The sequence below is a fragment of the Motacilla alba genome, chromosome 1, assembly GCF_015832195.1.
Source record: "Motacilla alba alba isolate MOTALB_02 chromosome 1, Motacilla_alba_V1.0_pri, whole genome shotgun sequence".
Lineage (NCBI taxonomy): Eukaryota > Metazoa > Chordata > Aves > Passeriformes > Motacillidae > Motacilla > Motacilla alba.
In genome coordinates this window covers 39,113,556-39,140,503 of record NC_052016.1, presented here as the reverse complement: position 1 = coordinate 39,140,503, position 26,948 = coordinate 39,113,556, and the positions used below count along the sequence as shown (strand labels likewise).

Genomic DNA, 26,948 nt, shown 5'->3' with positions numbered 1-26,948 from the left:
CTGTGAAAGTGCCCCCACTACTGCATATATTTTTACAGGAAACAAAATAAGCCATTTCAACATTCATACAATCCTTATGGGTTTTCATCTGCATGGCCTAAACCCAGTAAGGCTTTGGCACAAAGCAGCAAAGTGGCACAGCCAAGGATGCGTGTGAGAGAGAAGAAATAATTTGCCACCATCTGTCCAAAACTTGCCACCAGTTCCGGCGTCCTTAAGGCAGCCAGTAGGTGGCAATTGTGTCCCATAGTAGGGAGGATGAAAGCCATTAGGGTTCCTCACCTTTTACTCTCATGGCTAACACAAGAGAGCAACTTTTGGTTCAGTCTCATATGAGGTTTGACTTAACAGTGCTAACTGAGAAAGGACACAATACTCTTCTCTGTAACGGGGGATTATGTGCCAGTAAGGGAAAAAAGCCCTTTGAGCTCCAGAACAATGTTGTCAAAACTCCAAAGGGTAGAAATTGGCTGTGAAATCATGTAGACTGGATTTTAGAAGAAGAAGGCATTGAAAAAAGTGAGCAGAGACATCCCAGATAAGCCTTCAAAGGGGACAGAACAGGTAACCTCAGTGTTTAGAGGAGGAGGGAGCTCAATTTCTGAATGGGATTATGACACCAAGATTCCTAATGAAGACTCCCTTGAGTCTTCATTATTTCATTTATTTCCTCTTTACAAATTATCACCAGGTTAATTTTAGGGACATTTTTTATCTTCCTTGAGCTTTTTATTTTTATTTATATATTTTTTTAAAAATCTAACTCCTTGCAGAGGTCTCTGAAATCCCTGCATTTCAGTCACACTGGTCTGCCCTGCCACAAATGTAAACAGAGAGGCTTTTAAAGGTGTTAACCATTAGGTATTCTTTCTGGATGCTCCCACTGACCCTTCCCTTGTGATCCACAAAACACTTTGTCAGCATGAACTCTTGTACTATTGCTTGTTTTCGTAGGTCATTCCTAGTTGATAAATAATCACAATTTGCCCAATTCTCACAGCTGACAGAAGGCAAAACTTTGTTCACTCCGTTGATGAGGGCCAAAAGGGCACTTCCAAGGAAATAGTAGCTTACTGGGTTCTATTGCTGGGTGATGTCAAAGCCCTTTTCTGTTGGAAAAATAAAGCTTTACTGAGAGCAGGGACTCTGCTGTAGCTGACCACAGGAACCGCATCTCACAGCAAATTCATTACTGCCTGCATGACCTACATTTTAATTAGCCCCAAACAAATCCTTTCTGAGCCTGCTTCCCTCGCTACCCAGAACACCATGGCTGACTTCATCTGGATTGTTATGGGGTTAAAGCTCTACCAAACATTTCTGCATTTTGGCAGCCTTTAGAGAGCAGCAGCAGGCACTGGTTTCATCTCCAGATAAAGAGATTTAACCTTACTCATGAGTCCAAACTCCCCACCAGGCTCTCTTGCTATTCAGCATAATTTCTCTTGCTGTGTGCAAGCCAAACTAAGATCAAGAAGCCCTTGTTGAAGATTTTCGTATTTTGCTGCAGACATTACTTCCCTTCAAGTTAAGGTCATTACTGAGAAGCACTTAAAGCTTTAACCACATTCACAGGTTGGGGACTTTCCATCTCTGGGAACGTGTCACAACTTCACCATGTGGGTCAAGCCCTGCACCAAAGCAGATGGATGCTCTCAGTGCATTTATGAAGCAGCAGCAATGGTGGTGCAAAGTAAATGAGAAGGCCACAATGGTGAACAGAAAAAAGTGATCCTGTGGAAGGCATGACAGCAATTGCAAATGACGTTGCCAAGTGTCATACTTACCCTCCCGCCGCAGTTTGTCTTATGAGTAAAATGTGAGGGAGAAGAAAAAGGGAAATTATATTTTATTAGAGCAGAACTATATCCTCCACAATGCTAAGGACATGAGGAAACAAGAGGAACTGAAGTTCCATTGGAAAAGTAATCATTTACTCAGCAGGCTCAGAAACCCTTTCAAGCAATGAAACTTCACTGTCTTTAAGACAGTGCTAATTATACCACAGGAAAGAAAAACTACCTCAGTGAACTGGGTGTCCCTGCATACATGGCATCCATATGGTACCTTGGCTTTGCAAAACTGTCATCAATATTTACCACATCTGACACAAATCTACTCCTCCTAGTGCCATCAGTCCTAATAGATGAGATCTAAGGTTGGGTTCCTGTGTCTCCAAGTGCACACCTGTAGGCAGAAGTGGTGTGCATACCTCTCCATCAAGCTATGCACTCTGTCATTTTGAGAGTGTCATTCTGATTTTGAGATTGCTCTAATTGCTGTGCTGTGCCCAGTTCCTGGGCTGGCACTCTAAAGCCATTAGTGGTGTGGAGCAATCAAGACACAGTAACCTGGAACCTCTGTGATGCAAATGTCCTTGTGGGATGTGGCCATCCCTGAGGCAGGAACTCTGCAGGACACACTGCACTGTCACCACCGGACCAGAAGAACTTGTAGAGAAACTGATGTAGTTATTGTGTCACTTCAGCCCAAATCACCACCCACACTCACCTCCAGGCTAAAAGCTGCCCTTTGCATCCGCCCTTATTAGGATGATGTTGCCAAACAACACTTTGCACAGTGCTTGTTTGTGTTCCTAATCTTCCTGGATGCCTGTGAATAGCTTGGCAAGAGAGCTCAGAGACAGAGCTTTTTTGAAGGAGCTTGGTGTATTCACAGGCAATCTGATGACACTGCATGCACAGAATTGTATCTGGGGACCTCAGGTCACTTGGAGAGGCAACAGGCACTTGCTGGATAACACAGACATCCCAAAAGAGACACACAGACACCACTGAAAAAATACTCAACATGATCCAAACTTTCTTAAAGAGAGTGGCAGGAATCCACTTTGTGCCACTGCAGGGTGCCCACAAGCAGGGAAAAAAGGGGCAATGCTCAATGGGTAAATTCAAGTTCCTTGAATGAGCCAATCAGCTACAAATTATTGGCCATCTGTACTTCTTGGGTGGCATTCAGGTTGCTTGAATTCAGTTATCCACATGAGTGCTGCACCTAACCTTGAAGATGGATGTTCTCTAAGCTGGGGGAGGTTGGACTGTTGACCTCCAGCCTAAAATTTTCTTCCAACATAAACTCCTCTATAATACTCAAGCTCCACTCAGCTCTAAAGCATCTGAGAGGCACTTCTGTTTGCATAGCTGAAAGGCAGTCTTGTCTCTGCCGGGTCTAATTGACATCTCTGGTGACTGCCATGGATGCCCATGTAGACACCAGCTCAAGTATGAATTTGGGCTATTAACTTGCTAGTGTTTATCATTATAAATGGCAAGAAAATTTGATTATAAAGGGAGAAACCTAATTCATCTAATGTGGGAATAGTTTTCTGATTATACTATTTTTGTCTAAACGGACACTATAGGGTCTTAGGCATCGTGCCCAACAAATAACGTGTCTGAGTTAGAGATGCATTTGGAGGTCTCTATTCTCCCCCAAGCTTTGGGGACTTATGGGTGCTTTTTCAGCACCCATGTCCCCTTCCTCCAGGATTGGACTCCATCTCCGAAAGAAGAGATTGATATCTCCCAGAGAGGAGCAAGGAGCTGTCAATTATATTAACAGCCTGTGCAGCAGAGTGGTGTCTGCTCCATCACTGCCCAGCCCTAATCCAAAATCATCCGATCAAAAAGCACTGGACATCAAGCAATGATGAACAAACAGACTTGATAGATAAAATCCCACCCATACTCTGTTAGCTTATTTTATCTGTGAAATCTGACTGTCTTGCAATTCCCTCCAGCTTGAAAACCTAGTAGTCTCTAGAGCCTTTTAAAAATTAAATGACCAAGAGGCTTTAAAAAGGCCTTCAAAGGCACAGCAAGCACTTACCTGAACATCTGAAAACTGTAGGATTTAAGAGCAATACCAAATTTCCTGTATTTGCAGAGGCTGTTTGAGTACATTATCTAGCATCAAACACATGTGCACTCTGAATTTCTGTCTGAAGAATGTGCAGAAGACTACACAGTATAGAGAACACTGATAAAACCAGCCCAGAGACTTGAGTGCTGACTCCTGTCCTGCTGGGGAGGTGGCCTTTGCGATGCCATCACACAGAAGAGAGATGCAGCCCTGACTGGCTCTCTGTGAACCCCTCAATTGGTGAATGTCTGTTTGGATTGGCAAGGCTGCACTGGGTCCACTGGGCATCACATGACTGAGCTGACCTAAGGAAGGACACTGCTGTCCTCAGAGATCAACTGCCAGGATCCCAAGCAGCCCAGGGCTAATAAGCCATGAACACAGATTGGAAAGGTTTTTTAGAGCTGTTCTGGGAGTTGCTTACTTCTTTGTTCCCAGTTATTTCATGCATGCCCCTCATCACGCTTTCTCCACCCCTTCCACCTCCAGCAATGGTTGTCTTCAGCCCCTCGGGTTAAATAAATTAATAGTTCAGGGCAAAAGGGCAGAAGGGTCACATTTAACATGTAGTTTACACCTCTATAGAAGTTTTTGTTTTAGGATGACTACAACACACTCATGGCCTCAGTTGAACTGGTTACTCTGTGTATAGAAAGCTAATGCACATGCCCAAAACTTCTGCAGGGGCAGCACAGCAAGGTGGTGTGGACTTTGCCCATCACTTAACTCAGGGGGTCTTTCACTGAGGCATCTAGAAGCTCTGCAATGTCCTCCAAAGTCAGAAGCCCTTCACCACCGGGGACAAGGTGAAGGTAGAAACCCAGATGCTCAGTTCAGTCAGGGTTCCCCCCACATGGGTTCTCCAGAGTTAAGGAGAGCAGGGGGTAGAGTGCAGAACCAGAGGTGAGGTAAGGTGGACACTCACATAGATGAGGTGCTCCCGATAGCGAATCAGCAGGTTCCTGAGAATTCCTGCCTCATTCAGGTCCCCCAGGCGGATCATGTCCTCCACTCCATGGATGGAGGTGGGGTGCATGGGTTTGATGTGGCTGGCATTCTGTGGGGAAATCCAGTGTTCCTGGGAAAAGAGCAAGGCCACAGAAAGGTAAGTCAAATGAGAGACCACTTGGATGAAAGACACAAACAGCCCACCCCAAAGAGCAGGACCAGACAGAAGGACATACACAAGAGATCATCGGCACACGTGCCACAGCTTCTATTCTTGGGGCAAGGCAGTGATGATTTTGAAAGCTTTCTAATGGAAGAAGGAAAACATCTTTTTATTGGAGTTTTATTGGAGCAACAAGAGACAGGAGACACAAGCCATCCTGGCAGGAGCCTCCTTCTGGGCAACCTGGTCATCCAGAACATCAAAGGAGTTTATAACAAATAGCACGTTTGTCTTCCCCTTCACAACTGCATTTTCACATCACTGGTTAACATTCTCCCACAAAATACTGTTGAGCAGAGAAAAGATGATTTAGAAAAGGAGAAAGGGATGGACAGGGCTGGCAAAGTCACAATTTTATTGGCAGTGTTATTTAGACTCAGCACTTCTAAGGGCTTCAAAAGACACTACAAATTGCCCACAAGGACCTTGCCAAACCAAATCTCTATTACCCTTGAAGGGAGTGAGAGCATTTACAATTACCTCAGAAAGAAAAAAAAAAAAAAAAGAAGCACAGAGAAACCCCTTGATACAGATCTCACTCTAAAATAGCCAACACTGCACAAAAACAGAGGTGGGAAATTGAAGGAGAACCAGTGTTTTGGCACATCAGACATTGGTAGGAGGTCAGGAAGGACTGGATAACAGAGGAACCTCAGGTGTAGGTGGGTTTGCTCAAAAAACTACCTTAATGTATTTTGGGGGCTTCTGCTATCATTGTTCACAAGAAGGTTCTCAATTTTGCACTTCCAGTACAGCCAAGAAAACAGGGATACAATATTGTCTTGTCTTTACAAATATAAAACTACAGCACAGTTGATTCCCAAGGACATACAGGAAGTCCATAACAAAGTTGATTATCATGGCCCTGGGACCCCTGGCCTAGCAAGGCCATAGAGCTGAAGAAGGGACATCACAAGCCTTTGTACGTACATTGCCTTCATCATCCACGACCTGGATCTGTCCAGAGTCACACAGTTTAACCACCGCTCCAATGGGGACATCGAATTCCCGTCCGGTTTTGAGGTCCATCCACACATAATCCCCCTGGAACCAAAGACAGCAGTTACACTCAGCGCTGCAGGAGTTCAGCATCCCTTGGGATACAAGCAGTTGATGTTTTGTACCCAAGTCACTAGCATAAGTCAAATGACTTCCCTCTCAAACCATAAACTACCCCTTTTCACAGAGGCTCAGGACAGAGCCTCAGATGCTTTGCATGTGGCACTTGGGGATGCGGTTTAGTGGTGAACACACTGCTGCTGGGTTAATGGCTGGACTCAAAGATCTTAGAAGTCTTTTTCAACCTTAATGATTCCACAAATCTGTGAAATCCCCCGCGAAGTGCCAACAGCAGAGCATGGTCCACACAGCACATGGACTAGCTCTCTGCTGTCCCACTGCCCTAACTCTCTGCTTCTCAGGCTCATGAGTGGTTGTTGGTCACAGAGTGGTTACAGAACAGTGATACAGGCAGAAAAACCCACCCAGGTAGAAGTTTTCCTTTGTGTGATGCACAAACCTAGAAGTCACATTCAGGAGATGGTTTTGAGCTCTGCTAAGCCTTATCTGGAGGCTTGTGGCACCTTTCTTTCTTGCAGAGAACCACTATCAAATATTCCTTGGAGACTGCTGAAAAGGAAATGACTAAAGATGGGTTAAGAACATAAACAGAGAGGAAGATATATGTTCTTCTTCAGGAGTTCTTCCACCTACAGCAATGGGTAGGTGGGCTGTTTGTATTTAATACTTCTCAGTGGATTTTATCTGCTGTGAGCGCTTTCACTTGAGTCCTGAAGCTGTGCAAAGTTTTAGCATCCATAATCCCAAAAGGCTTTGTCCTTTTACATGTTTCAAATGTTTTTCCTTTTTCATTTCAGACCTCTGTGTTTTCATTTTGAAAGACACAGCATGCAGTTGACCCCTATCCACTCACTTCATGTCACTACTGATCCTATACACCTTGGTCAGTCCTGCTGGGCAGGGACTATTTGCTCATCAGCTCTGTGGATATTAAATTACTCAAATGGAAAAAAAGCTTTTAAAAAAAGCTGTTTTCCTCAATACAAAAGCAAACTCCACCATAACTCCAAACCAAAGCCCCAAGCAGGACCCATGCTGGAACAAAGCAGAATTATTTCCCACCCCTATTCGCAAGGTGAAAGGGTATTAAAATGGGGAGCAATCTAGTTGTCAGGTTTGTTTTCATTCATGCACCTCAGATTAATGCCCCACCAGACTTGTAGCCCCACCTAACGCCACATTCTTGGGGACCAGCTCCACTTGCACCTATTAAGCATGATGCAAATGTGGTATCTACCTTTTGAAGTCCTGAAAAACTGCTGAGAGAGGGAGAAGAGAAAACCAGGATGTATCACTTTACATGTGCTCTGATATAACCCCCTTCCTGAGTATCCACTATCAACCATTTCTGTGGACAAAGCATATTTATAGATTTGTTTTGGCCCAAGAGCTGCTAAACAATGTTTATTCTGTGCTGGGCAGTGGCAACTGGAGACATCACCATCCAAGTCATCCATTAAGACTTCCAAGAGACATAAACCTGTGAGTACCACCAGGTTGTAAGGTTACACTCAGGGATTCACACATGGGGGAACTACACACCAGGAATTCCCAACCATTCTGTGGCAGACTCTACCCTTGGCAGCTGCTTGCTACTTTTCCACTAGGACATCAGCAAAGTCATCCTGCTTTCATGGAACTCAGGATCCAGTCCTTAGCCTGGGTTTTCATTCCCTCAGAGGGTTGTGCTACAGCACTAAGTATCTTTATCCAGCTCACAAAAATATAGAATTAATACATTTTTCTCATTAACTGTCTTATCCTTACATCTCATAACTTAGTTAAAAAGGCAAAAAAAAATCACAACCCATGAAGGCAGTGTCAGGAGCAGATATGTTATAAATCCATTTATATTAATATTTATTTTTTAGCTCCTTTGATCCAAGACTCTCAAAGCATTTCAGAACGTTCAGCACTGTTATCCTCTCTGCATCACTGGGTAAATTCATGCACGCAGTGGGTAACCTGATCAAGGTGTCAGCAAGAGATGAGCCGGGTTGCTCAGTTCCTGCCCAGCAGAAAACCTTTCCAACACCTTAGCAGCTCTGTAAAAATTGCTCTTGATCAAAAATCCAAGAATTGTAATGCCACAAAAAAAACAACAACAAACTCTAATATTGAATAGCTGTAAAAGCAGCCTGCTTCATAAGGTGTATTACCACATAGCTGAGATAAAAGGCAGTCTGCCCTCCCCAAGGTAAATTGATACTCTGCTACCACTAAGACAACTTCTGTGCTTTGTCTGCCTAATGCGCAGAGTGCTCATCCCCTCAAACTGCTCTTTTTAAATCCATTAAAGTGCAGTTCTTAATACTGGTGAAAAAAGTCTTATGGGATGGGCTAAGCTGGTAAGCTCAAGAAGGTCAAGGGAGTTATAAACTAACATCACTTATTAAGAGTGCCGACCATTTCCTTTTCTCACTTTAATCAATTTCATATAAACCCCATGGAAGTCAGTTACATTCCTTCTGCTGAAGCAATCACCCTCAGATCAGCCCCAAACTCAGCAGATATATTGGGGATTTCAGGGCAAATCAGGATGATTCATGCATTTACCAGCTGTGACTTGTAAGTTGCATAACCTGCCTCGTGCCCACACTGGTGCAGTTTATTTCCCAAAATACACGACAGAGTACTGGAGAAGTGAGAATGCCACCAGAAAACAACTTCCAATTTGCTCTGGGGCAGACCCTCAGGACCTCACAAACTGGGGCCAGTGACAGCCAAACAGTGGTGCAAGAGGAGGAAACACCACACACGGATCCACACAATTCACAGAGAGGATCTTTAGGTGGAGCTTCCAAATGTGAAGAGCAAGAAGGTTGCACCGCAGGGGAGCTACAGTGCTTAGCAGGGGGGACAAAGGAGGAATGTGAGAGAAGCTGGCTTAAGCAGTACAAGGAACCCATCAATAGCAAGACAGATTTCAAAGCAGCCTGAAAGTTTCCAGCCATGCTCAGGGCTTGGGACCCTCTGTCTTACCGCTAACATGGTCGTGGGCTTCAGGACCTGGTTGACATTGCGAAGTAGTGTCCATCTGCCCTGGTCTCTCTCCTGATCTTCCACCACCTCAGGGCATGGCTGCACGAAAACGACTTTCTTCTTCTTCAACATCTCCAAAACTTTGCAGTGGTATTTTTCCCTCTCCCTGCTTTCTACGTGTATTCCACCATGAATGCCCGAATATGGTGGCCGGTTTGCTCTAGCCCCGTGGCGCAACCATGCCCGCTGCTCACAGGACACCCTCTGACCTGATTCACAATATGGGTCTTGGTAAAGATCTTCGCCTAGCAGGAAAATTTCCACGCACCAGCCATAGTCCTCCCCTGGCCAGCTGACACGCTCTCTGTATGTGACCAGCCCTGCGGCAATCTCAAAGCAAACTGTACAACTCTGCTTCTCTTCACTTAAATTCTTCCAGTCTCTCCAGCAAGGGCTGATACTCGGTCAAGAACCTGAAGGACACTGCAACTACCCGTTCAGGAAAAACAACTGCAGGATTAACAGGAAACTTCTTCATTTCCCCAGGACTCCTCTCTGTTACCTTCCTTTCTTAGTGAAATAATCGTCTGCCAGCTTGAGGACTTTCAGCGCAGAACACTCTGGGATACTTATTAATCCACAAATGCAGTCAGTTCCCATGCAACACATGGCATTTAATTAACCTAATACCTTTACATACCAAATTAACCAAAGCGCAGTGGGAACTCAAAACCAGAGGCCATCTGCATTTTCTTTAAACTGATCGCCTTGAGTAGATCCATAGCAACTGAATTTTAAATAATTGAGTGGAAGGTGTTCAGCGCAGCATGGCCTCCGTGCCTATAGGTGAGAGGAGAGCCTGTGCTATGGATGAAAATGGGCTCAATACAAGGAGCACGGAGATAATGAAGTTGCACAGACTCTACACCTGCCAGCTCCACAGACCCATTTCTGAAATTACTCCTTCTCTATAGGGAGGACTGTTGTAGTAAGGACTAATCAGGACCACTGGCCAAACCAGAGGAGCACAAGGCATTTTACAGTCACCTCGGATTTGCTTTTTTCTTGTCCTGTATTGGATAAACTTGAAATTTCTCATTTTCATCTAAGAAAGGCTTTTCTTGTAATTTGGAGAATTTCAGACCACCATAGCTTGGCCCCAGTTTCATCCATTAGAATTATGAATCTAAAGCAGTGCCATTTATAGAGACCAGAGCACTTATAGAGATCAGAGCAACTAGATAAAACAGTGCAGCTACTAAGACATTCTCATTTAGCACTGTTTTAATGCAAAGCTCTACTAATGCTGTGATTCCATGGGGTTTTGAATCCATTTGTCCACAAAGAACAGGGCATAGGGACATGGTTTATTGGTAGGCCTGGCAGTGTAAGGTTAATGGTTGGATTCGATGACCTTAGAGGTCTTTTCCAACCTTAATGATTCTGTGATTTTATATGCTTGAAGGTAAGCTTTCTAGACAAAGGAAGGCTTCACAGGTACCCTTCATGGGACACAGTCTCCAAGGACAGCAGCAGATGATGGGTACGTTAAACTCAGAATGAGCTAGTTCTGCTCAGCCATGAGCAGCAGTGGCAACAGCAAGGAAACCCTTGCCCAAGGGGCAGGCAACGTTGAAGGTTTAGGCTGCATTACAAAGCCCTAGAATAGTAAGGTGTATAATTCTTGTAGCTGTGCTGGGAAAGTAAGGAAGAGATCATGTCTCATGGATAAGAAGCCCAGTGAAGATTATTCAGATGGATGTCCACCAAAGAAGCAAGTAAAAATGTACATGAGGCATGATAGTAATGCAGGGAGAAGGGGGCAGAGTGAATGTAGCAATCCCAGGGGAGATTCTACCTCCAGCATGAGGAGGAGATTCTCCCTTCAGCATGAGGGGAGATTCTACCTCCAGCATGACCTGAACACACAGTGCTGTAAATGACTGCAGCTCTGCTCCCCTAGAAGTGGAAGATAGATGTCAAATCAAAGCTGAAAAACAATGAGAGGATCCATGTGGAAGGAAAGACTGATTAAGGATGTATAAAGGGACCCATAGGACGGGCTCTTTGGATTTGAGTGGGGTTCTACAGAGGCTCTTTATTCACCAGAATACCTCTCCTCACTGCTGTGCCACAGAAACTGGAGCAATGTGGGAGCAGCAGATCCAAGAGAGCAGCTGGAGTATTTATCTCACCTTGCACTGGAGCAGAAAATACCATCATTGCTCATACCCTGTACCATATTTCTGAGGCTGTGTATCCCTGTGTGCTGACAAAGAGTAAGCTAAGGAGCAGAGGACTGCAATGATTTGCCCTAGGTTATCCTTGGAATAGGATCCAAAGGACAGATGGGACACTAGAGGGCTGAATCCTGCCTCTGCAGTCCTATTATATGAGTGCGCTTATTTTTTCCTGGCCCTGGGGCTGCTGAAGATCCATAATTTCACACACTACCACTATATTTTTTTCACTGCTCCTTTGCTAGCAGCAGATTTTCTGGGGATGCTTAGGCAGAGTCACATGCGTCAGCCAGAGACACCCAGCATTTGCAGTGAGGTCTGCCTGAATGACCTGAGCATGCTGCCTCCTGGAAATGGGAAACCCCATTCTTTGGAAAGGATGACCCAGCTTGGAAACCAGCCTCCCTTCTCTATGCATCAAGAGGCAGAGCAACAGCACTAAGTCTCCTTTCAGCCCGCTTTTTCTGAGGGGATGTGCTATGCTTCATGTGGGAAACAAATAAACACACTTAGTACAATAAGGGGAGGGCCACAGTGGAGGAAAATAAACCTTCAGCTGGCTGGCAGCCTGTCAGCAATGCCATCTGGTTTAGATTACAGCTCCCCAGGGTAACATTAGACCCTTCCCTGCAGAGCCAGAAGTATGAGCCAGAAGAGTCATGTTGGACCCTGCTCTGATGATTTACTACACCTCTGCAGCAGCAGGCACAGCCGAGATCAAGGTCCTGCTGTGACACGCTTTGTGCATCTTCAAAGTAAGGGTAAATGTTTATCCTGAACGATTGATGTGACACAAGCAATAAGTTCATGCTGCTGCTGAGGCCTGAGCTCCCATTAAGTGCTATTGCAGTGGCATGGACCTTACTGCTGGAGAAAGAAGGGAAATTTCACCTGCAGGATGCACCCTCACAGCAGGTGAAACACCTAATTTAATGAAAGCTTGGGTTTCTTTGTCCCAGACTGTTTTTCAGTCCCAAAGAAAATGCTTCAGACACTAACAGAAGAAGTATTCTTGAATCAATTATTTTGCAGTTAGCACTGAAAAGCTAAGTTATTCAGTGACAAAAGATCAGGTGCAACTCAACTAAACCAGCATTCACTTCTCAGCAAGACATCCAGACCTTTGCTAGATAATCATCCCTTTGAAAGAAAATATCCTAGCCTAGCCTAGCTTATTCTACATTCAAGGGGAAAAAAAGAGACAGTTCTGTGGTCACTAAGGCAGGTAAATAAACTAGGTCAGATGATGCTGACCTAAAGGAGTGTGTGAAGAGGACCGTTTGGAGCTACAAAACTAGAGTACATGTGTCCAAGGCTATCTAACGTGGATATGGAAAAATCAGTGGTTAGCAGAGGCTGTCTGGACTGAGGCCAGCAGTTACTCCCTGCAGCTCTAAAACTTGCTTTTCTAAAATAAGAAAGATGATACCCTGCAGAATGACTGTTGATGCACCGTTTGAGCCAAATATTATCTGCGGGCCATACCTCTGACTACTGACATAAACCAACCTGTTTATTCATTTGTGCAGTTGTTTGTTGTTTTTTTTTTCTTATGGAAACAGACACAATCACATATCCAGGTTTCCAGAGCTGAGTCCTTTACTCCCTTCCTGCTTATCTTTGAAGAAAAAATATCCTTAGTGCACATGACACCAGTGCAAACATAGGGTGTTCCCCCAGCTCCAAATTTCAGTGTGATTTAGAGAGCAGACTGAAATCTGAATGTACTTGTGCACTGCAGCTGATTATGCCAGTTAGGACCTGCAGCAGCCACCTGAAGCCTTCAGGCAGTAGAATGGCTGTGCTCTACTAAAAACACATTTCATCACCTCTAGATATCACCTGTCTGATTCAGTTCAGCTCAATTACACAGGTGTACCCTGCTCAGTTTAATGGAGCTCCTCCTGGATTCACAGCTGAGCAACCCAAGGGAACCAGGACTGCTCATCGCTATTCTTTGCACTCATCTTTAGTTGTGCATTTGCCACTATCATCAGGAAGAGGTAGAAGAAGAAGAAAAAGCTTGCATTTCTGCTTGATAACAAATGATAATGTAGAGGAAAAGCTCACATGATGGTAGCTGGTAACGCTAATAATATTCCTGTTTCAAAGAAGATTCCATTCACAATTTCTTGTAGCACATCAGGCACCAGCTGTCAGCCAAGGTAATGAGCTACACACAAAGGCTTCCTGAAGCAAGGGGAGAGATACAAGAGGAGTTGTTAAATAATTCAATAATTGATGCACTGCTTACTCACCCTGTAACTCCGATACTGACAGGAGTGAAAAAAATCTCCCACAAATGCGGCATGCATCCCAACATTTTGCCAATTGGTGCTGAGGGAGAGTCAAAGGCTCTCGGAGCAAAAATTATGGATTTAGTTTGATTTACCAGGGTGCAACCTAGTGTGGTGTAATGAAGCTCAGCTCCTAGCGGTGCTTGACCTCTTCCCTGGCTTTTGGCAAGGAACTTGTTGTTGACTGTTTGGGACCTCTTGGCTCAGGAGAGGAGTTTAAGCATGCAGACAAACCTGGAGATAGAAGATTTAATCCTCGACTCTTATGGCATTACAGCCACGGGTGAAGTGGAGAATCCGGCAATCCGTTGATGCTACAAGCAGATTAGGCTGTCCTCGGGTGTCACCCACCCAAAAGCTGTGCCAGAGCCCTGCCTATCAGGTCTCATACAAAAAGCTGATGGATGCTGCTTGGGATGTGATTGAAAAATCTGCTAAGATGCAGAAGTGGAACAGGAAATGAAGACTGAGCCTTTTAGCCCCATGGCCGGGTCCTGTCCTAAATGCAAATGGAAGAAATCCAAATGAAGACAACAGAGCAATTGTAAGAAGTACAAATCTGGAAAACCGGATTGAGGGAAAATAAGAACAGGAGGAATCAGAAGGGGAGCACTTTAGGATGGGAGCACATAATTCAGTACTGTTTGACCCCGACATATTCCTTCAGGTCCTAGGACTAAGAGGTTGCTGGGTACCACTCTGGGAACTTTCAGATCCACCCTAAACCTGCCAGGAATGGTCACCCCAAAGCCCCAGAGAACCAAGGGTGCAGCGAAGTCTTTCCTTAGTTTGCAATAGCAGGCATGATGGAAACTCCTTGCCCTTACCCATCCAGAATTAAATATTTTGGATATTTTTCCTATAAATGAGTGTTGTTCTATATGTCAAGTTTTAGGAAGATGATACTAAGGGAATGTCTTCTCCTTCTCTAAGCATAATTTGGGAGGGATTCCAACAGGTCCCTAAGGTTAGACACTACCACTAAGCTATCTGTTCCCATCCCTTTGATGGTACTAAGCTCTGTAGTGCAGTAAATACACCTTAAGGATGAGATGCCACCAGAGGGACAAGCTCAAGGAGTGCTCCCATGGGAACCTCGTGATATTCAAAAAGGCCAAGTGCAAGGTGCTGCACCCAGGCCAGAATAACCCCCAGTGCCCATACAGGCCAGGGGATAAAGGGATTGAGAGCAACACTGAGAAGGACGGGATGGATGACAAACAGGATATGACCCAACAATGTGCACTGGCAGCCCAGAATTCCAACTGCATCCTCAGCTGCATCCCCAGCAGCGTGGCCAACAGGCCAAGGGAGGGGGTTCTTTCCCCTCACCTCCATTCTGGTAAAACCCCACCTGCTTTGGGGCCCCCAACATAAGAAGGACATGGACCTGTTGGAGTGTGACCGGGGCGGCCATGACAATGTTCAGAAGGCTGGAAAACCCCTCTGCTATGGAGACAAACTGAGAGAGTTGGGATATTCAGTCTGCAGAAGAGAAGGTTCCAGGAAGACTTTAGAGCCTCTACAGTACCTAAAGAAGATCCAAGAAGAAGCTGGAGAGGGACTTTTGACAAGGGCATGTAGTGATATGACAAGGGGGAATGGCTTCAAGTTGAAGTAGGGTTGATTTAGGCTACAAGAAAACTGGGGACAAACTTTTTAGCAGGAAAAGGGGGTAATGGTTTTAAACTAAAAGAGGAGAGATTTAGATTAGACGTTAGGAAGAAGTTAATTTACAGTGAGGGTGGTGAAACACTGGTACAGATTGCCCAGAAAGGTGGTGGATGCTCCACCCCTGGAAGCTTTCAAGATCAGGTTGGACAGCGCTTTGTGCCACTTGATCCAGGTGAAGGTGTCTGCGCTCGTTGCAGGGGCTCTGGACTAGATCAGCCTTAAAGAATCTTATTTTTTCTTTGATTTGATCCCCAGTGGACCAACTCCAGGCATTAACCCAGCAGCAACATTTTCATGTGTTTCTGCAAAGTGTTTTGCTGGTTTAGTCCCTGAACTAACTCTCCAGGCAAAAAGCAAAGCCCCAGCACAGGAGCAGGGAGAACAGCAAGAACACAGAGCTGGCAGCATGGCCAGTTGCTGTTGCTGGCAGCACCTCCATGGGGAGTGGAGCTGCGGCCTGTGAGGCACCTGCCGTGGCATCACTGAGTGGAGCTGATGGATGCTCTGCCACACTCAAGGATGAGCTTTATTCCCTGGATGAAGGCAGAGAACTGCTTGATTTGATTCATGAAAGCAGAATCCCAGCTGATGAGCATGAGAGCTGCAGAACTATGTAACAGATGGAGGTAAATAGGTATGTCTACAAAACATTTTTCTGCCTCTGAGGCATACAGCCTTTTCAAGATCACAATGATTCACAGAAAGGACAGTTTGAATTACATCGTACAGTACTGATTAAGGGGGAAAATAATAAAAAAGATGATGATACACAGAAATGTAAATTGGAAGGGATGTTTCTAATCCTGGCCCTTGCAGACTGTTCAAAGAAGCCCAAAAACAACCACATGAATTTAATTGTTTTGCCTGATTTTTTCCTTTGGAAACAAAGAATATTTTCCCACCATCTGCGATAAAAATATCTTTTACTTTTCACACGCAACATGTCAAATTATGTTTCAGAGTTTTTGCTTTATCTTCCATGCTGTGGGAAGATGCTTTCTGCTTAATTTCTTTACTTCAGGCTCCCCTTTGCTCCTCCCTGCATTTTCACCACCTCACTGAGACCTAGTCTGCAATTAGTTCCTGTGCACCAAATAGATGTGGGACTATTGTAAACTGCACAGCAATTCCTGCATAAACAAAGATGCAGACTTAGTACAAAGAAGTGCTTAATCATACTGCAAATATATTATTTTCCTATATAGTAGTAGTCTATACTTGTGTAAATGCAATTTTCCCAGCAGAAATGTGTCTGTGCTAAGGGTCTGCGAGAGTCACACTGATCTGTCTAGACAAACCTTACTACTTAAATATAATATCTAATCTTAGGAAATATTGAATGAAAGGGGAGTAATGCTACTTTTTCTTCATTGCCACACCAGATCTGAGCAGATCTGTCCTTTTTGCACACCATCTATGCTTACCCACTGGGGGCCGTGATGATTACTGAGAAGAGTGAGGGGCTCTGGAGGGAGGTTAGTTTGCAGCTCAGAGAGTAGCATCCTGAGGGAGTTTTTGATATGACTGCTGAAAGGAGAAGCTGACTACTCCAGGGATGTGTTTGAAAAGCCAGTCCCTGAGAATAATGGAGGTCAAGAGAAAGCATAACTGAAAACAAACAAACCCTGCTTGCCATGCTTGTGATGCAATTCAAAACATCTCAATACTGCTCTTTGTTCCTTAAATGCCAGTAACAAAGGTGCAGAGATGCTGCAATACAAGTAGCATCCTTTAGAAAGGAGAAAAGACACAAGATGTAAATAACCTGGGTTTAGATTAGGTACCAGGAAAAAATTCTTGACAGTGAGGGTGGAGAGGCACTGGAAGAGGTTGCCCAGTGAGTGTGGCAGACCCAAATCCAGGAGTGTTGAAGGCCAGGTTGGGTGGGGCTTTGAGCAACCTGATCCCGTGGAAGGTGTCCCTGTCCATTGCAGGGGATTGCAATAAGAAGAACTTTGGGGTTCCTTCCAAGCCAAACCATTCTATGATGCTATGATTCTATGAAAAAAAGTCTTGAGAACATGAAGGACATGGTTCTTTTTTCATAAATAGAAATAGAAAACAAAAGAATCCTGCAAGTACTTATCAAAACCCAGAAAAATAATCCATATTTCATTGCTTGCTTTGTGGTTCTGAAAACTCCAGAGTTGCCTCGTACAAGAATCACCTTGAAAAGGAAACTCAGAGCAGGTTGCTAATTGCAACCACTTGCCTGGATTCTTCTATCCCTCTGCCTACAGTATTGGAAAAACTTACCGAAGTGTTGGTGGTGGGCCCCTCTGGAGGAGGAGGTGGACCAGCCACAGAGCTGCGCAGCACAATACCAGCCCCATCTGCTGTAACTCTCTGGAATTACCAAATGCACCAGGAGACTTGTTTCTGATGATTCCTCCATGGGTTTTGATTAAACTTTGATGCTAATAGTACATGAAATTCCAGAAGGCTCTCAAATAATATAGAGACCACAGAGGACAACCTGGCTTATTAAGGGTCTGAAGGGACCAGTTGGCAAGTTCCGCTAGACAAACCATAGAGGTTGCACAAAGAGTGGAGTTTTTAGGTAATAAGACGATAGAGATTGAGACAACCATCACTGTTCAATATGTTCAATATAAGATAAGATAACAAGATGATAGAGATTGAGACAACCATGACTGTTCAAATCACACCAGCAGTTGCCAGACCCAGCCAAGACAGTCGACTTGTTGGATCAGGACGCACACAGACGTGCACTGTGGATGCCTTCAAACTGTGAGCTTGGGACAGCTTGACAGCTAATGGTTTAGAGCTTGTTGGGCACATACTGAAGAGACCTGGCCTTCCGAAAGTGACCATCCACCAGACATCAGTCCTTTTTACACACATGAACCCAGAAACCTGTTTCAAAATCCAAGTCCGGCCAAATAATCCCCAGCCACTGCAAACAAAGTAATAGTGACAGCTGGGAAAAGGAAGTTGGACCTATGTCTTACGTGAAATTTTTTAAGGAATGGTGGCTGGTAAGAGTGCCAGTTGGATAAGACTTTCATATAGGCATCCTGAATTCTAGTAGCTGTAAAATTGAAACCACAAAAGAAATAAGCTTGGCATTTTGGCACAGCAAATAATTCCTGTAGTTTTGGTACTTCTTATATTCCTCATGGATATTTTATTACATGGACACTCCATTCTGCATATGCTGTACAAGGGGGATATGGCCTCCAAAACCCATTTTGAGAAGGGTTGCATTACAAATAAGTTTTGTTAAATGTTACTCCTGGAACCAAAATTTTGGTTTGGTTGGGGGATTTTCAGGGAGCCTAGCATGGTGTAGAGGCTTGTTTAGAAACTGGCAGCTAATGGATACTCATGTGCATACCCAAATCATGTGAAGGGAAATTAATTCATGTGAATAATACTCATCAGTTTTATACTTGCTTTGAGAAACTCAGTAATTGCCATACAGCTTTAATTTTGAGACTGCCAAGAGTATTATCATATAGATATATTAATTAAGCCTATGTTTCAGGAATTAGCTGACAGTATCAGCATGGAAATATGGCTAATGCCCCCACTGCATTTTTCTGGATGCAAATGTTGTTTCATTTCCAGCATCTATGCTATTGGAAAGACTGCCTGTTCATCTCACACCGAATCTAGCAATTTTATGGGGTAAAGGGGCAGTAAAATGCCCTCACAAAGTGATTTGTAGATCATGAAAATGCAGTGTGTGACCTTAAGAGTCATTTGCCAGCAATGGTGCTGGCAATAAAACGCCTGGCTGGGTGGTAGGGGATGCACATAAATTGCTCACATTGCATTCACATGGGCTGCACAAAAGGCCTCTGAGTCACAGTGGGAAATCACTGTTCCCCACAGGTGTTTCTCCTAACCTTAAAAGCAAGCATCATTTGGTTCCTTCCTCAGCACACAGGATAAGCCAACCTCTTCTCCTGGGTTCTGCTAAAGTGGCTCTGAGGAAAGGATGGATGGGAAGTAAGGACAAGTGCTTGGAAGGGAGATGCACTAGGGGCTGCTAACTAAATAAGTCACATCAGGCTTGGGAAATAACCAAGCTGAAAAGTCAGAGGTGAAGGCCAGGAAATTAGCTGAAGGCTAGGAAAATATTTTGGGGAAATAACAGTGTATGCTTACTAGTCCCTTGGTGTTCAGTTACAGTCATTTTGGATACAGAACGCCAAGTGGGACAGACCTGGATCTAAACAAATCTGAACATTTGATATACATTCCCAACTTCAGTCCATTGTAACTCTCTTAAGAATTTTATAATTGCTTCTGTTCAGGAACAGAAGTTCTTATAATTTACAGCTGGTGAAGTTTTCGCCTTTCACAAAAAATGCCTTAGGGAGGATGAAATCCTTGTAAACTTTTAAGACTGACCTTTGACCAGTGCAAGAAAGCAGCTGGTTTCCTTTGCCAAAGCCACCTTCCTTGTGCCACCTCCCAGACACAGCTGATTTGTGAAGCAGAGAAGAAAAGGACTGATCCACCATCATATCACCTTCCCACATTTGTGAAACTTATCCATGTGGGTGTGGCCAATTCCCTTGCATTACAACACTGATGCACACCCCCTGCACAAGCTGGGCAGAACAGCTGACCACTAGAGCAGTATCTGTAAATATATATCCAGGAGTAGCAAAATGGAAATGCTAAAGTATCAGAATACAAATTCCCAAGTCCCAGTCCACACTTCCTCATCTCATTCCCCACTGTCGAAAGCTCCAGTAGAAGTATCTAAAGTGGCAGCTGGCTCACTGGCCTATCTCAGATTATTTCACTCCCACTACTGAATTTTCTTTGTTCTTCAATACATTTTGAATTCTTTTTTTCACAAGTCTCCTTATACGAATTCAAGCCAACATCTAAATTATCTTTCTGTTTTGGCTACATTTATGAACCAACTCAAAATAGATTTACTATTCAAAAATTCTCATTATAGTTTTTCCTTAGAGATTACCATTTCACCAAAACCTGTAATGCAACAGGAAAAACAAAGTCTTTAGGGAAAATACTTGCATTTCACTGAAGTCTGACATGGAGAGTATAATTTTGATGTTCTTATTGGAATTCCGTCTCCAAATTCAGCTTTTAATTTCAATGGAACTATTTTACTTATTGATCAGGAAATGACATCCTGACAGATATTCTCTACACCCTCCTCTCAACTTTCTTCCAAGAAAGAAATGCCATATTTCAATTTGTGCTATTTGAAAAGGTCTGTTATTGCTTTTCTTCCCCTGGGCCCCAGGAGATGTGCTCAGCCTCTTGAACCTGATTGCAAAAGCCAGAGCTAAGTGGGTTTCTTTAGGAAAATTGCTGTCAAGTCTACTCTGTGCTAGCAAATGATGCTGTGTCTTGAAAAGGGAATGAATTTTACACCATAAGAGCCAAATCTTTCACTGGTGTACATCAGAGTCATTCCACAGAAGTGTCTTTAACCCCAAATCCAAATCCATGAGGGTTCCCTTTTTAATGCCTTGCTGTCAAATGTTTTCCAATCTTGCAAGAGGAATTTGATGAAGAGGAAGGTTGCCTCGAACAGGGAGAGACACCAGCGTGCTGCACAGCCTTTTGTACAAAGAGAAGACAGCAAGCACGGTCCACTGAGGATGTCACATCACAAACACTCCTTACAGCAGACATGTTTCCTAAATGTCTACCTTTTCCTGAAATCCCTGCAATTGTCAGTCCCTATATATATATATATATATATATATATATATATATATATATATATATATATATATCTCCCACCTGAGAACCGACCTGAGTAAAAAGAACAGGAACAAAATCATAACTTACAAAAGAGATTTTTAAAAGTGCATGTGAATTATATGATTTTTGTGAAATTATGGACAAGGTTGTTCAGATAACAGCTGTCTCACACATCTGGGACAGAATGGAGGGCAGACAGAGGCAGATGGGTATGATGGGATGGGATGGGATGGGATGGGATGGGATGGGATGGGATGGGATGGGATGGGATGGGATGGGATGGGATGGGATGGGAGGTCCTTTGCTCTGCTGTTCTTATAGCTGGGATGAAGATGCTTCCTCCCATTAAGAACAGTAATTAGAGGCTCCACGGCTGGATGACCAAGGGAAATCAACACTTGTGTTGATCCTTAGCAGCAGGATGAGATGGGGGGTGGATGAGAGGGATGGATTTCTGATTGCTCTCCCTAAACCTCATTCCTGAAAAAGGGGGTTGATAGATGGGCTGGCAGCCCCCAGCTCCACCAGCTGGTGCAGTGTGGCCAGGCAAGGTTCAAGATTCATGACAGGATTTTTTTTTTTTTTTTTACAGAAAACATATAAATACAGTGAGTCTTCTTCAGGGTCAGGTTATAGAATCATTTAGGTTTGACAGGACCCTTCAGATCATCAACTCCAATCATTAACCTTACACTCTAAACCAAGTCCCCAAGTGCCACATCTTTTAAATACCTCCAGGGATGATGACCGAATCACTGCCCTGGGCAGCCTATTCCAGTGCTTATGGTGAGGAAATTTTTTCCTAATACCCAGTCTGAATTCCCCTGGCACAACTTGAGGCTGTGATGAGTTGGAGGGTTTAAGAGAAAGGGACAGTTTGAGGAGCTGAAATCCTCTCTTCTTGCTCCAGATGACAGGTCTCAGCAAGTTAAATGCATCTTTAAGGGCTCTGACAATCATGGAGAAGTTACCATCAAGCAAGATAAGATGATATATGAGCTATTCTGCAAGAGCTCTCCCTGGGGAAACATGTGGCCCCAAGACTAAGTCAAGGTAAAATTTGTTATTGAGACCTTTGAAGTTTCCTATACCCTCAAATGAATGTCCCATTGGCTGGGTATTTTGTTACTGCCTCTTAAAAAAGCAATACTAAACTCAGCTGCACATACAAAAGCTCTCACTCCAAGACTTTTGTGTCTTGAATTTAAATAGATGAAGGTTTCAGTGCATACACTTCAGGGAAGATGGATCCTGGGGGTTTGCCTGAGGTATCAAGAAGCAGGAATGAGTGCATTTCAGACAGGCTCTCTCAGAAGGTATCTCCATGCAAGGGCTGAGATTGCTTGCTCTACCTTTATTTGACATCACACAATTTATATTCCACAGCCATAGCGTTGCAAGAACATCTCCCCAGCCTGCAGCTTCATTTTCAGCACACAGCAACCCCAGCACTTTAATTGTCCCATAAACGTGATGGAAAGGATTTGATGCAAAGAGTTGTTAAAATGCCAAATGTCTTGAGCACTGCAACTAATGAATGGCTCCCAACGATTCATGTTTCAATCTATATGCAAATGTGCCCTTTGGTTGGCTTGTGCTGGACTTTTCACTGCTGCATTACAGCTATCCAGGGAAGCTTCAGACTCATAGATCAGATAGATACAAGGCATAAATGGGAGAAGACTTAAATTATTCAGTGTTTATGAGAAAGAGAATCCAAATAGCAGAGTTACACTTTGCTTTTTATAATAACATGATTACAGATGAGCCCCAAGCAGACCTACAAAATCATTGTTTTTCTCCCCCACCCCTTCCTCCTTGCTAGCAAAATACACAGCACAATAAATCACTTGGCAAAGCTGAATGTGTGATCAAAACAGTGTATGTCAGCTCCAGGTAAAGCCAGTGCTCACACAGCCCAAGTGGAAGATGTCTGTGAAAGATTTCAAAACCTGGTCTCTGCTATTCTTACCCCCAGCACAGGAAAACATCTATCTGGCAGTCGCATCTATTTCTGCTCATTTACAAACTGCACAAATCCCCTTCACCTGCATTGCAATGTGCAATTCTGGTCTCAACAAGAAAAAATTAAGCTGGAATAGTGAAGAAAGAGCTGCTGCCATCACAGACAGACTGCAGAGTTTGTTTCACAAGGCGGGGGGAAATGGTTTTGTAGGATTTTGGTCAATTCCAAGGGCATGGAAGTAAACAGTAGCTCTGTATACAAACACTGAGAAATAGCAAGAAGGAGAAAAGACAATTTTATCCAAAGACTATTCCTAACATGAGAGCAGGAAGCCACAAATATACTCAAAAACCAGAAACATGAAGACATTAAGGACCATCTTCTTCATGTAGGCCTTGTGGGGTTTAAAGCTGAAGCTGTAATGGAGACTTCACATTCAAAGAAATGCCAGAGGTGTCACAGGAACTGCAGAGTGGATAGGAGCAAGGAAACTGTGAGATTTCAGCACTGCTCTCAAGAGTCACCTCCCCAGCAGCTCTGACAAACCAGGAGAGCAGAGCTGAAGCCTTGGATCCTGCAAAGTTTCAAAATAGTTGGAAAATCTTCCTTGTTTTGCTGTTGAACTAAAAAGATCTTTACAGTGTGAGGCATCCACTGTGCTTGATCCCTCAGGATCTTAATACCTGGCTGAAATTTGGTTTCCTTTTCTGCTTGGATTAGGTCTCCACTGTTTCTCTTAGCTCTTTTTCTGCTCTTCTCGCTATAACTGCAGGAGCAGGTTAGGGGGACACTAAGAATGGGAGAAGCCTGCAACAGCAGCAATGCTCTTCATGCGGTCTGGACATAGTCAGGTGCCTAGGAACACAGATAAAATAATCTGAAAATCTAGCTTACTGGATAAGATTTGAAGGATCACAGAATATCCGGGGTTGCAACGGACGCATAAGGATCATCGAGCCCAACTCCTGATGCAGAACTCGGCCCTCCACAAAACACATAAATTGTGCAGCATGTTTTATTCCCCTGCAGATAAGTGTGTTTGATTTCTGTTGGACTGGCCCAGCAACAGAAAATTTGCAGCACCTTGGATTCAAGAGTGGGCTATGGGAGGGTTGCCTACAAGAGCAAGAAGATGGATCTGGCAACGAGAGCCGTGCAGCAAGCACCAGCCTGTTGCTATTTTCCACCAGGAGAGCCCTCTTCCTGGCCAGGCTGTGTGGTCAGCTGTGGGCAGGACCACCACACCCTCCCTGTCTCCTGGCCAACTCCAAAAAGGTCTCTACGTTAGGTAACAGACGGAACGTGCATGAATGAGCTGCTGCTGTGCTGTGGAGCCAAACTAACTTGTCAGGCTGCCAAGGCAGGAATTCAGGAAGCCCTCCTTTTCAATCTTCCCTGTCTTTGTCCACGGAAATGGACTTGCCACTAGTAATTTGCTAGTGACTAAAGCTGATAAGTTTGGCTCCCTGCAGGCCCCTGCTGGGGAACAATATTGGCTTTTCTTTTGGATTACTGGGTGGAAGACACAGGGCAGGCAGAAAGCTCTGTGTGCTTTCCTCTCCTCGCTGGAGCTGTGTGCTGGCCTCAGTGCTCAGTTCTCCCTAAGGGAGATCCTGGTATGAATTGTTCTGATGGGAGAATGGAAGAGAAACAGTGTCACAGGCTCATCTTCAAAATTCCTGGATTTATAGCTGGGTGGAAACCAAGCAGTAAGGGCCAAATGCTCTGTGCTCATCTATCTCAGGTGACGATTTGGGGTTTTGTTTGACCTTGCTGGAGAAAGTTTTCAGGGCAAAAAGGGGTAGGATGGCAGGACTGTAAGCATGTTGTGCACATTCAAGAATGAGAAAAAAAAAAAAGACAAAGAGAAAGCTCTTTGGAAAGTAATACAGGTCATGAACCACACAGAGGTATTTCCAAAATCTTACAGCAAAACTGAAGGAGGCAAAATACAAATATTGCTGCTATTTGTAATTAAGCATCACATAAAGAGCAGTATTCAGGCAACAGAGAGCAAAAAGTGTTTCCTGTGTGACTCGGAAAGGACCTTTTGTTGGAACAAACTGGTGTGAAGTGACTTCAGAAAGGGCCTGTACCTGCTAACAACTGGGTAACCTTACTTCATTATGGAGGGGTCCTTGCTCACCTTATCCACGCTGCAGAAATGTTTGCAGTAAGTAATAAATTCAACACAAACCCATTTCTCTGATATTTCCGAGCACCTGCCTGGCATCTGAGCCCACAGGGAGAGTGCCCAGAATTATTCAGGCATGCTTCAGCCTTGCCTAGACAAGACACTTTTTTTTAGATAATGAACAAGGTGCTCAATTTGATTAAAGGTCCGCAAAAGGTGAATTCAGACTGGTAGAGAAGACTGTGATCCAGAGGCTGAACCACAGAGGAGTAACCCCCAGAGAGACATGACAGGCAGCCTGGAGTGATGCCATCCTAGACAGAACTGTAACAGGGTATTTCTCAACTGCTATTCTGACCTTTTTGCCTAATTTGTTTTAATTTCCATGCCCATTTTCCTTGGCATCACTAACTGCATCAGCCAGCTTGAGCACGGGGCCAACACCTTGTAGCGTTTGGAAGGAGGACCAAGCTTCTACACACCCCTGCTAAAGTACAGCCTGGTTTTGCTGGGATCAGGTTCCAGCAGGTTGGGGAAACACTATAAAAAGCATTTCAGTTGCTCCACAAGATCTCTGGCATTCCTTCCACTCAAAGGTATCCTAAGACCTTTGTGTCACTGCTGTAAACTGAAGCTATGTGAGTTCTTTCAAAGGTCCAGTGCTTTCTGCTGGACAAAAGCAGATTTACCAAGCAACTCACAGAATTCAATCAAAATTCCTTGGCAGATTTGCTCCATTGCATCAATGTTTGACTGTGTTGACAAATACACTTGAGTCTCTGCTGCCCCAGCCCGGGATATGTGGTGGAACTGTCAGTCCTCGCCAGGTGAGACACGGCAATGGCAAGCTGAGAGTGAGACATGCTATCCCCAGACAAAGGGAAAACACTACAATATGAAGCCCTAAATTATTGCAGAATCTACATGAGACCTGCTACGCAACTTAATTCTTCAATTGATAGAATCACAGAATGGTTTGGGTCTGAAGGGACTTTAAGGATCTTCTTGTTCCAAACCCCCTGCCATGGGCAGGGAGACCTTCCATTAGACAAGACTGCTCAAAGCCCCATCCAATCTTCCTTTGAACACTTCCAGAGATGGGGCAGCTTCTCTGGGCAACCTGTGCCAGTGCCTTTCCACTCTCACAGGAAAGAATTTCTTTGAAATATCTCATCTAAGCCTTTCCTCTCTTAGTTTAAAAGGACTTCCCTGGTCCCATCACTGTGGGCCAATATGAAGGTTGCTCTCCCTTATTAGAAGCTCCCTTTAGGTACTGCAAGGTGATATAAGGTCTTTCTGGAGCCTTCTCCTTCTCAATCCCAACTCTCTCAGACTGTCTTCATATCAGAGGTGCTCCATCCTTCAATTTCTTTTAAATGTGCAGAAAGACTCTATTTTTACACAAACAAAGCAGAATTGTTCCTGGAAATTGAAAATCAATTTTTGACTAGATCCTATTTTAAGTCAGGCAGTAAGTTGTTTTATTCCTCTGCATGTCCAGGATTCACATGCAGCTTTTGGGCCATCCCAGATGAGAAAATAGAAGTGGAACACTGTGCGAGGTTAATCTGGACTACACACACAGAGTAATGATTTCCTCTAAGCCAATCAAGGATTAAGGCTAATGAGTATCTCTGCATCTTGTAACAGTCCTTTTAGGGAAATAAGAAAGGACAAAAATAACCTGACTTGACCCGTTCCCTCCAAAAATATATTTTTATTAGTGCCTGTGGTGATGGAGTAAAACTAGAGAAGCTGAAGACAGGAATGGTTCACTTACCTGTCGTAGAATGACCATGGTTCC

General features: G+C 44.1%; 1 protein-coding gene across 3 annotated transcripts in view; it reads right to left on the bottom strand.

Moving 5' to 3' along the window:
- The window catches only part of MYO7A (myosin VIIA), a 60,745-nt gene extending 50,874 nt beyond the window's left edge, over nucleotides 1-9,871 (bottom strand). The window contains exons 1-4 of one of the 3 annotated variants that reach the window (XM_038135558.1): nucleotides 9,116-9,871; nucleotides 5,984-6,097; nucleotides 4,808-4,960; nucleotides 1,788-1,805 (exon numbers count right to left, since the gene is read on the bottom strand). In XM_038135558.1, coding sequence (XP_037991486.1) covers nucleotides 1,788-1,805; nucleotides 4,808-4,960; nucleotides 5,984-6,097; nucleotides 9,116-9,247 — 417 coding nt within the window. In that variant the 5' untranslated portion in view covers nucleotides 9,248-9,871. The remainder of the gene's footprint in view (nucleotides 1-1,787; nucleotides 1,806-4,807; nucleotides 4,961-5,983; nucleotides 6,098-9,115) is intronic. The other 2 variants (XM_038135550.1, XM_038135564.1) reach the window with 2 other exon arrangements.
- Between the last annotated feature and the right edge of the window lie 17,077 nt (nucleotides 9,872-26,948).